At 36.9% G+C, this 12058-nt stretch overlaps 1 protein-coding gene across 1 annotated transcript; it reads right to left on the reverse strand.

Annotated features, from left to right (window-relative positions):
* Positions 1–4285: 4285 nt before the first annotated feature.
* MELLADRAFT_116867 (uncharacterized protein) lies at positions 4286–6899 on the reverse strand (the record flags this gene model as incomplete). Its single annotated transcript, XM_007411562.1, has 9 exons — positions 4286–4912; positions 4985–5052; positions 5128–5265; positions 5321–5442; positions 5514–5791; positions 5874–5925; positions 6022–6095; positions 6195–6328; positions 6403–6899. The coding sequence occupies 9 exons, from the start codon at positions 6415–6417 to the stop codon at positions 4651–4653; spliced, it is 1143 nt and encodes a 380-aa protein (XP_007411624.1).
* Positions 6900–12058: the final 5159 nt, after the last annotated feature.

Raw genomic sequence — 12058 nt, forward strand, 5'->3', positions numbered from 1 at the left:
ATTCAGCGGGAGTGCTGAACAGTTGTGATAAGTTATGTGTTGGAGAGACTCCCACAATATGCAAGAGTGGCATATGGTACCTTATATAAACAAAAAGACAAAAACCCATCAGCTAGAGTCATCTTTGGGTATGAGGGAGGTGAGAACTTACTTGTATGTCTTGTAGGTTGAATCCATCAAGAGAATATCACAAGTGGCGAGCTCCTGTGCATTTAATACACAAACTTCTGGAGCAATGAACAGACAGGTCAAAGACCCTGATGAATTTCTCTGGTAAGCATGATATACACCCTCAGTTTGAAGTTTGTCGAGTAGAGCTTCAAGGGATGTCCGGTGCTGAAGGATCTGGTTACGAAATTTTTGCTTGAGGTTGTAGATATCGTGTGGTGTTGCTATGATAGTTGGGTCGGAAGCTTTCAGCGTGCTCAAGATAACTGAGGGACTGGCACCTCCTTTACACATGTCAATGACCGTTTGTTGCTGTTCATCCGTGAGGCGTCGTGCTCCTGGTATGTCGGCTAGTGTCTTTGAAGGTGGGTGATTGTGTGTATTATTGATTATCTTCACACTCCAATCAAGAGTTGTTGAGTTCCTCAAAATTTGACATGACCAATGGCAATTGATCAAGTGGCTAGACGTTTGTCGAATCTGATCTTCATTCGGCTGATAAAGACCTCCGTGTGTGCAGAACAAAACCACCTTGCGTACTTCATTTTTCTTGTTTTTTTTTGAACGTTTTCTTTTGAGGAAGTAACCAGAAGCAGTGGCACACTCTTGCAGTGCATCTTCAGCCTCTTCCAGGCTTGGGTAGACTGAGAGGAGGGCGTCCAGATTCATCGGTTTGGAAGGAGGATCATCTAAATCAGACAAGGTTGACTCTTGGTGGGTTGGCTGTGAGGTAGCACCTGTTAAGGAAGGGTCAATGACCATGGTGGTGGAAATGTTTATGTTGATATTGGTGCACATTGATTTGCATCAGGAGGCAAAAGACAACTTCTCAACTCTCGGGCACACTGTCGAGGCTGTTAGGTAAGCTGCTTAAGGCTACCTAAGCGGGCCTAGGGTCAGAGGGGGGGTCTGACTAGCAAACTGGGGGGGGTCGGAATAGCGCGATCCATTTTATATTCATTGAAGGTATTCAAGGATTCATGAGATCATAATCAGTAACAAGAAAAAAAAATTGAATATATAAAAAAATAAAAATAATGGTATATCAAGTTGGAAAATGGTTCTTAGGGTATAAATAATTGATTTTATGGTTCAAGAAGCTCAATTTGTGAAAGAGAAGGATCATATTAGGCAGCAAGAACTTTGATTATGAGGATTGATAAGAGAGGAGTGAAGGTATTCAGAAAAGAAGGAAATTTGAGGATGGTAAACAAGGGTATTATGGGTATAATTCATATGGTGTGGTCTCATTAGTAGGATTTGAGGATTGCCAAGATTTGTAGAATATTTTTTAAAGTTATTATTAAAAGAGATTGATTTACAATGATGATAGAGTGCAGATACAGTTGAAATCACCAAAGCTCTCTGACTGGTTTGGCTGGGGCCGGCCCCGGTCCGACTGGTCAAGGGGTTCAAATAACACCCACTTTCACCAAAAAAATCAAAAATTTGAGGGTTTTCACCAATTTTGACCAAACGTTTGGATTTTTTTGTGGTTTTTTCTGCTATATTTTTGACTCAACTAAGATGTTATGTATATAGCTAGTTATCTAAAGCCATGAAATCTGCCAGTATTAGGTGTACATCAGGCTCAAATCAGCTGGCGGTCCAACTGGTTGGGGTTTTAGATCAAGTTTTTTTTTGCAAAAGTGGCTGTACAGGTTCATGAGTACCATTTCTTGGTTCCTCTATACCTGGCCAGTTCAAAAATGGGCTTTTCAAGAAATATTGTGGCATAAAAAGACCAAAGTACCAGGTCAACTGCCCTGATTCTTCTTGCAGGGAGTCGGTTAGAGCCTAGAGGGCTTGGGTGATAACAACTGTAGATTAGTAATTGGACCAATAAAGGGTGAAAAGGGGCGAAAATCATAAAAAAATGGAGGTTTTCAGATAATTACATATGTCAAATCTTGTCAGATCAGGACAAGTAAGGGCTCAATCAACACAAAATGTTTAATTTCATAATGTACAACCTTTAAATCAATAGTAATGGAGGTGTGAAAATTTTATAAGGAATCAAAGAGAGTGGAGTGAATTTTGACTTTTGGGCTTACATACACACATGTAACAGCATTTACAACACAAAAAGCTTATGTTCTCAATCTTCACAACTCAATTTCTCATTAATCATAAATCAAAAATAGCTCATGTGATGCCAGAGATTGATCAGAATCACAAGATCTACAAGATGGGCTTTAGTAATAAATAATTGGAGGACTTTGGAAAAAAGTTATAATCTTAAAAATGGTTCCTGGCTATGAATAATAAGAAAAAATTACCTGTATTTGTCATAAGAAGATGTATCCAAGATTGATATGACTAAAATCAACAATTTCATAGCTTAAGTCATGTACTACATTGGTAATAAAATGATCATAAGATTGCAGATTTTTGAGGAAGTTATTGGATAGATAGCTTCAAATTTGCTTCAATCAAACATTCCAACAGTATTTGATCAATCATTTTATCAAAAAGTCTTTTCATTGTTGCTTCTTTTTCTTGGTAAGTCTTTTCTTTTTTCTTCTCTATCCCATTCATATCCTCTTTAAAACATTTTTCTCTTAGCTTGAGTTCATTTGCAGTGTACATACTTCAAAAGCAATTGATGATGAACTTGTCTTGATTCCCATTAGGAAAGCAATTGACAATATCCTCTTTCCATTCAAAAACCATTCATTGTTCTTCATTGACTGAGATTTATCATCAATCATTTTCTCAACGATTCATTTTTACTGAATTCAAAACCATCAAATATCATCAAATCATCCATGTATAGATCAAAATAAAGAAATCTCCAAAAAATTACTGGAGCACCAAAAACATAAACAAAACAATCAACCAAATGGGAAGCAACCACACCTGCCAGATGAGAAGAAAGCAATGAATAGAAATTAAGAAATATCATCTTTAATCTGATATTATCTCATTTATTCCTTTTGCTTTCTTTGCACTCCTTTACAGCCTTCTACAAACACTATTGGTATTTATTTCTTAACTCTCTTTAATCTTTGTCTTCTTCAATAAAATTATTCATTGTTGAAAAGGGATCTTGTAGGTGGTCCCAGGCCATTTACAAGAGGACTCAAGGGCCATTCTTGGTGTTTTTGACACAGTGCTCAATCCATACCAAACTGCCTTTTGCTCATGTAACCCATGTCCAAATATGTACAATCACATGAAAAACTACATAATAGAAGCACCAAAATTTCTACAAGCAGAGAACTGAAAAAATAACATAAAGGGACATAATTCAAGTTCTTGGAGCTCACATGCCCAAAATCACAAGTCCAATGTAAGCCCTGCTTCAAAGAAATATGTACACTTGATCTTTAATCTTCATCTTTTTAAACCATCAAGCCACATTCATGGTCAACAGAGTGTAAGACCATTTGTAAGGGCTGAAATCTTAAGGTTACTCAAGGCTAAGCTTGAATTCCAGTTTGTCAGTCATTGCCATTTGGCGACATGCCAATTTTTTTCAGTGAAAATCTGTCAAAATTCAATTGGAAACCAGTGGCCAAGAATCTTCCATCCCAAGCACAACCTGTCATGTAAGAGCCATTAAAAAGAAAACTGGTACATCACCATCTGGCCAAAACTGGCAAACTGGAATTCAGGTTTGAGTACCCTTATTGCTGTGTGCCCAAGAATCCTTCATGGCTCACACTTGATTTATAGTTGGAGTACTTGAACCCAAGGCAAATTGTAAGTAACATGATTGAAAATATTAAAACTTTTCATCTTATCCATCTTGATATCCTCTGTGATTTTTTTCACTTCTTTTAATAATTTCTCACCTTTCCATTCCCCTACATGTATCAGAAAACACATATTGACTTCTTTCATTTCTTTCTCTATTACATATCTTTGTTTAATATGCACCTTGGAAGTCAGTATCGGTTCTTTTCATGTGTGTGGTAATTTTTTTAATCCCTAACCAACCCAAAGAGTATTGTTTCAGTTAAACTTAAACCATGATTTAATTTTCATGGTACAACATTTTATCCTTCATGCTAAAAAGACTTATGTAACAGACTTCAATATAGATGGTTCAAATTTCAATCTTTTAACAACTTTCCTTGACTCAGTTTCCTTAAACCTTCGGGTTTGAAGAATCACAAGAAACATATATATCTTTAATTTCTTCCATTCATACACAAAGAGAACAAATCCGATAAAAAAAATTAAAAATACAATCCTTCAAAAGAGTTTTTTCTCAGTCTCCCATTTGGTATTGGAATAATGAAAGAGAGAGAGAGAGAGAAAGAAAAAAAAGATAGGCAGAAAATGAAAGAGAGATTGAAAGATGAAATGAAATCAAATGAAAGAAATCAAATCCCAATTTCATTCAACTTCATAACGTCCATTCTACTGAAAATCCAATTTGATACTTCCAAAAACCTTGTATTCCAAACACCTGATTTCCCCAAAAACAAATCTATACACAATATTATTAACATACCTGAAAAAGAAAAAAAAAGTTTATGTAGAGAAATATGCTTCATCATCTTCATCATTTTCATCACCTATAGAAAGTGCAGTAGATGTAGAAGGTGCAGTTGAATTAGATGTGGCAGCTTTATGACTAATCTGATCACCAGTACTACTTATAGTTGAAGGTTGGGTTGGACTAGTCGAATCTTGATCTTCATCTTCCTCTGAATTACTTGAACTTGTCATTAATTTCATTCGATTGGTTGCTCGAATTGCATTGATGGCTGCTTTCCATTTCCTTCTCGCTCCCCTGAAAACCCATCAAAAAAGGTTGAAATGAGTATCTTATTTTCAAATATCAAAAACTGAGAAAAGTATGTACCAGTTTTCTTTTAATCCTTTGGAGATATCAAATTCTTCAACCAGTTTTTGATCAGTATCAGTGATCCACTAAAATGTCAAAAGCAAAGACGATTAATTCACTTTGCGGTTGTTTTTGCGTTATGATAAGAAAGAAGTATTTACTTTATGATTCAAAGCTTGTTCCGCTGTTAATCGTTGTAGTGGAACAGGTTTGATCAAAGCGGTTACAAACTCTTTGGCTTCGGCTGAAACGTTTTTCCAATATTGGTGGTGAAATTCGATTTTCCCTTTTGTAGTTTCCTATCAAGAAAAAGTCAATATCAAGACTATTGATAAGATGAGGAAGAGAACATACTTTGATGAGTTCAGCACGATTTTCAGATCTGAAAGGTGTGTAACCACATAATAGAGTGTATGTGATGACACCTACACTCCATAGGTCAACTGGTTTACCATGTCCAATCCGATTGAGGATTTCTGTTAAAGGAAACAGAGAGAAAAGCATAAGTCGGTTTGAGCTTCGAAAAGATTCAGGTAGAGAAACAAACCAGGAGCAGCATAACCAGGAGAACCACACATAGCAGTTAAAACTTCAGTATCCGATTTCAATCGATGAGCAATTCCAAAATCAGCAATTACTAAAGTATCATCATCACCTTTAGATTTATATAATAAATTTTCAGGTTTCAAATCTCTATGAACAATATTATGTTGATGTAAATAATTTAAACCTTCAAGGATTGATTTGATGGCTTTGATTGCATCTTTTTCTGTAAATTTTCCTTCATCACAAATTCGATTGAATAATTCTCCTCCTGATGCTATTCTGTTGTTTGTTTCAAAAGTTTGAAAATCAGTTTCAAGCAAAAAAGAACAAGGAAGAATATAAACAGATTTGATTACTCAACTCGAATACTAAATAAAACTTATCACGAGATTCAAACCAATCAAATAATTTCACTATCAAAAAAACGAAAACCATCAAACCGAGAGTAAGTATCCTGCAGATCAAATCATGTATGTTCCAAAGTTTCAATGATAGGCGCGTTTGTTTACCTATATTAGGGTGATCTAAACCTTTTAATAACTTTGTTTCATCATGTACTAATTGCTCTTGACCATTCAAACTCCTATAAAATCAAATCAAGTTTTAAACTAGAATCAGTAAACTAAATCCACCAAAAGAACAATTGAAAGAAATCTAAAGTATATAGAAACCTGAACTTTACTTTTTCTTTATACACTTAATAGCTACTTCAACTCCTTCACGTTTGATCCAAATCGCTCGTTTGACAAATCCAAAACTACCTTGTCCTAAGATTTCTAAATATTTATATTCTTTTTTCTTGATATATGAATCTGGCTATTTAAATGAAGAAAGATTATGGATTAGTATGTATTTTTAGTCAAATGGAATGAAAATGGATTTGAATTTACTTGTCTACCGAACATCGTTTGAAGTGTTGAGTAATAGGTTCAGAATTGATTGAATGATTGATCTATGAATGGGTTTTGATGGTTGTTGTTCGCGTTGATGAGATTGGTATCTTCACTGAAGTTGAGATCGATAGAGAGTAAAGAAAGTAAGATCGAATGGTTCAAATTGGTTACGAAGGCGTTTTCTGCGGTTTTCTGTTGAACAGCTACAAACGATAAGAATGGTAATCAACTGATTATGTAATTTCCTGATTTGAAAATGGGTTTTTGAGAAATCGATCGATGTTTCCAGCGAAGGTGATGTGATTTTGAATTTGAGATTGTGTTTTTCTTTCTTCAAGCTTCCTAAAGTTTTGATTCAAAGATACTTGGATACTGATTCGAATATTGTAAATCAGATGGTTACTTATATATTATCTGAGAGACTACGATAGTGGTGATATGATAAATGTCACTGATAGCTAGAGCGGTGTCGCTCCCTATTTTATACTTTATAGAATTCTACACCATCGAGAGCCCTTTTTGTCATTCTGTTGATAAGGGTCAAGTTCATTTATGTAACTCTACAAAACTTTAAAATCTACTTCATACGGTTGCCTCGCTCGGTCGTTGGAATTCAATTTCAATTTAAGATCACATCCATCTAGGCCCTCGCCCCGTCCCCGAATGATTCGGGGATCCCCGAAGTTACCCCTAGGGGACGGGGGGCGATCCCCGTCCCCTATTTAGGGGACGGGGATCGGGGAATGCCGGGGATTCCCCGAATGGATCATGAAGAATCGTAGTCAGATGAGTCTTTGAAGTTCAAATGACTCCTAAAGGATCATGAACTCGGCACGTAGTGGTGAATTCGAATCAGATCGATCAAAGCTTAGAAGATCTCGAAGCACAACTATCAAAACTAGAACTGATCAGTTCACTTCAATCTCATTTCCAAAACAAAAGAATCACTTCAATCTCATTTCCACATCAAAAGAATCACATCGATCAAAGTTTAGGAGATCTTGAAGTAAAGCTATCAAAACTTGATATAATGTATTCCTTCATAATTGGATTGCATTTCAAGAAGTTAGAACAACAAAAAAAAACAAATCGGCAAGGTTGAATCACTACTCGATGAATTTTGTCTTTTGAGTCAGTATGATGATTTTTGAAGTGAATACAGTCGGATGAATTTAAATATCTGGGTAAAGGAATCTAAAAGTGAACGGATGATGAAATCCAAAAGAATTAGCTCAAAACGTTCAAAAATGATGATTCGATGAATCAATCATGATAGAGATTGGATTACTAATTTACAACCTAACTTTTTTGACATGCTTCCATTTTGAATATTTTTTTTGAGTGGTTTTTGAAGAATGTGAGGATCTAATGATCCTTTCCACTTGATCTTGTTTGAGGTTAGATGATATCGGTGAAGGTATCTTGTTGGGTAATGGACGATCGTTTGTTTTTTGTTCTGGGAAAATGCTCTATTCCCCGAAATTCCCCGATTGATCCCCGATCCCCGATTTCGGGGGCGGGGATCATTCCCCGACCCCTAATTCGGGGAATGATCCCCGACCCCGGTTTCGGGGACGGGGATCGACCGGGGCGAGGGCCTACATCCATCTCATCTTCAACTCTCAAACCAAATATTCATTTACGTATGACAAAACAGGACAAAGTTTGTTCAACTCCCCCGCCGACCCCAAGCCGGCCGGAGTCAGCGTCTTACAGTCAACTCTCTCTAATGGCATACAGTTTGGCGGGCAGTTTTCTTATGCATTTAGAGGAATATGCCTTTACAGATCTTGTTTTGGCTGGCAAATCCCATTTTGGCGGGAAAAAACCCTGTAAAAACCTATGCATTTAGAGGGATTATGCCCATAAGAGGTATGCCTTTATGGAGAGTTGACTGTACTACAAACTCGTACGCTACAGACATTGAGAGTTGACCCTTTTGCAGGGAAAAATCTGCACATTCCTCTGCACCATTACCTGCCAAAAAAGACCTCTGGACCAAAAAAAAATATTTATGTGACAGCCTTTTACGCAATTTTGATTCATTTTCATTAAGGGTACTCAAAGCAAAGTATGTAGCGCTACATACTTTTCGCTACATACTTTTTTTGGCGGGGACAAAGAAAAAAAATATACTTTTGGCCTCGCCTTCCCCGCCAAAAAAAGTATATAGCAAAAAGTATGTACACGTACATACTTACTTTGAGTACCCTTATTCTTAAGTGAAACTGCTATGGCATTACACACTATTGATGTAAAACAAGTTTTGTTGTAGAAACACTGTGAACATGTAAAACTAAAAAACTATGAAAACTAGTACATATACAAAGCACTTCCATAACAAGCTAGATATTTATTCTTATTTTCCCAGAAGACTTAAACAGAGAAAACAACAAAAAGTATCTCTAGCTTGATCATAAACAACCTTGTACTAAGCCAAATGATTGAAGTATTTGATCTTTAGATAAGTAAGGAAATCTCACAATCCAAATGGGTTTAGACAGGTTTTTCATATGGTTTTTTGATGTTGGTGTACCCTTATTCTTGATCTGTGAATACAGGAGCAGTTATGTACAGATTTATGATGTCATTTGATGTCATTGAAATTTTGGTGGGTTTTTGGGGAAAAAGATTGCCTGGAATTGTTTTGAAATTATTTTGAAAATTCTATTGAAATCCTGTTGTAGTCACTTGTGGTCTCCGGCCTGCCAGTGACTAGTACTAGTAGCTGGGCCAGGGGCTGTGTATAGCATTTTTTGAGCCTAGTGTTCTGAAACATCCGCAGCCTCCTCTTTCCATCACAACTATCAGTTTCAGTTCAGAACACTAGTGAACTTCCTTTTTCCCCAAATTCAATTGACAAACTTAAATCAAATGAATCTAAAAAACACCTCCTCCAAATCAGAACTCTATCCCAAATCAACTGATCCAAAACACCCACAACCCAAGATGACTCCACCTTTGAAAACAAAGTACATATAATTTTCCACATAATTGATCAGAAGTTGAAGATGTAATTTAATACGACTGATAATATAGATTTTTCTATCAACCCTTACTCATCCATTCTTAAAGTCTTCAATGTCCATTTCAAAAACTGTAAACCCCATCTTACCAGAGTCTTAGGAGCTCAGAGATCATCTATGTGTAGGATATTGCTAGATGATGCCCACAATCCAAACTTGTAGGTGCTACCAAAATAGGCCACAATCAAACCTACATGTTTGTTTCCCACAAAATTGTGCCTACATTGTGGGGTCTGGCGCTGGAATTCAAGAAAAAGCACCTACATAATTGATTTGACATATAGGTGCTAGTTTCCATTGCAGCAAAATTTGGTACTTTCACCTTCAAATCTATCATTTGAAAAATCCACTGTGGATGCTCTAAACCAGTATACCTGTGTGGTAATATACTAGTATCACTATATTGAAAGGAACAACAAAAACTAGTTACTAGAATCAAACACAAAGAATGACAAATCAAACACTCTGTCATCTCACATGGTGGACGCAGGTTTTGAATTTGGGGCTGGTCTGGGCGCTGATTCTGAGATTTCCAAAGGCCCACCTATAGTGGTGGCACTGAGGTGTGCCTCTGGCTGAGGCTGACTATGATAAGGTGGATTTGATTGTTGGCATCATATGGAAGTAGTGTATGGCAGACACTGGCTTTGATATTGGGGATGTGTTGCAAGTTGATCACTTTGAGATGTGATGTAGTACATTCATTGATGCTAAACAAGAATTTGTCACCCATAATCACATGGAACAGACCTAAACATAACATGGGCACACCAACCTCAAAATCAGGCCTGCCCAAAAGGTCTGCCCCAGGGGCTGGCCTTTTTCACCCCACTCACCACCTGACTGTCATCTTTTGAAATCTGTTTTTCATGATATCTGAATCCTTCTGGATCTACTTGACTCAATTGATGCCATATTTTTGGCACTGGTGGCCAAAGGGACAGCATCATCTGTGAGTTCAATTGGGACCAGAGACGTGGTTATGAGTTCAAAGGTGGGGCCTGTTATAGGACCCCTGATAGGCCCTGTGAAGGTCCATTGTTTCAAACCTCAAATTTTGGCCCTTTTAGCTCTGAGCAGATCTGCTGACTTTTGCCCAAAATCCCATTTTGGCTCCAATTTGACCACATACATTTAACAAGTGCACCAAATTTTGCCTAATTTGGCTCCAGGGAGAAAACAAACATCTGGAACTTGGTTTTGGGCATTTCAAAGGCCTTGGATGAAACAACAAAATCAGAGAAGAAGGTTGAAAAAAGAATTCAGAAAGTCCACAGCCTTTGGACATTAAAAAACCTTGTTTTCATTTTTGTTTTTTGGCGGGTTGATGCGGAGCACAAGATTCAAAAGTTTCTTGTTGCTTGACACAAATTGAGCTGATTGGTATTAGTGAACTCATAAGTATGGTCCTTTCCTTGCATGGCTCTATATGAAATATGTACCAAGAGCTTATATCAGATTGACTGTGGTGGGTTCAGACTTTTCTTTCTAGTTTAAGTGAAATTTGCTGGATTATACACACTGGATCCCCAGTGTACCTCCACATTCCAATTACATGTCCCTTGGAGTTTACTTCCATTCTTCTGAAGACCACAATGGCAAATTGAATAAAACAAAACTCCTTTCTTTGTTATATTACAGATACCACACAGGTTTCAAGGACATTTGGAGAGCATTGTATCCATGTCACAGGGTTTGCTTTGGCTGGTGAACATTCCCTTGTGACTTTGTGGAGAGTAAAGGTGTTTAAAAAGGTGTTGTCTAGGTGATTCTTGCGTTTTTGGATGGACTGAGACTGTGGCCAGTATGAATGCATGGAATTGCTCTGTGGAAACAATACACATAAAATTTTGGAATAAAAACCGGTGGTTATGGCTCCAAGGGCACAATAACCTTAAAAAAGAAAAATCCAAAAATCCAGCTTTTTGGCTCCAGGTTTCACAACAAAAATATTTGCTAAAAATTGCATTTTTGCTCCAGCAAGACAATGGAGCTTTGGTGGTGCTATCAGGGGTCCTCCTGTTATGATAATGGTGAAAGATGTGTCAAGTCCATCCCAAATAGGCAACTGATGTGATGACAAGGATCAAGAGGAGAAGAAATGGTTTCACTGGTTTCTAAATTGACTCAGTTCATTGCTTCCTGTTCTGGTATAGTACATGTTTGAGTATGCTGAATTGAGCTGTGTATATGTCTACTTTGGTCTTGTTGTCACCCCTGACTTCAGAAGTGAAAACTGTGCGCTGTAGAACTTATAACACAACAAGGGTTATACAGAGCTGGAAGAGGATAATCTACTAATATAATGACTAGTAGAAGTTGTCTGAGACTGCTCTTCTAAAACAACACAATCAGGAAAAGGGGACTTTGTTGTAGAGTACTGAAAAGGCACCAGAGAAATATATCTTTCTAAAGGACAAGCCACACAAATTTTATCTCAAAAAGCACAATTTTTATCACTATCAAAACTGCTATAGTGTTATTCCCATATGATGACTAAAGAAAATAAGCAACATCTTTTTGATGTTATTCCCAATTAGTCTTTTTGACTATAACACTAAAGTAAATTTCTCTTTATAGCTGTAATAAAGGGTGTATTTAAGTAACCAGGTACTGCTAAAATAAGT

This window comes from Melampsora larici-populina (genome assembly GCF_000204055.1).
Source record: "Melampsora larici-populina 98AG31 unplaced genomic scaffold MELLAscaffold_25, whole genome shotgun sequence".
NCBI lineage: Eukaryota > Fungi > Basidiomycota > Pucciniomycetes > Pucciniales > Melampsoraceae > Melampsora > Melampsora laricis-populina.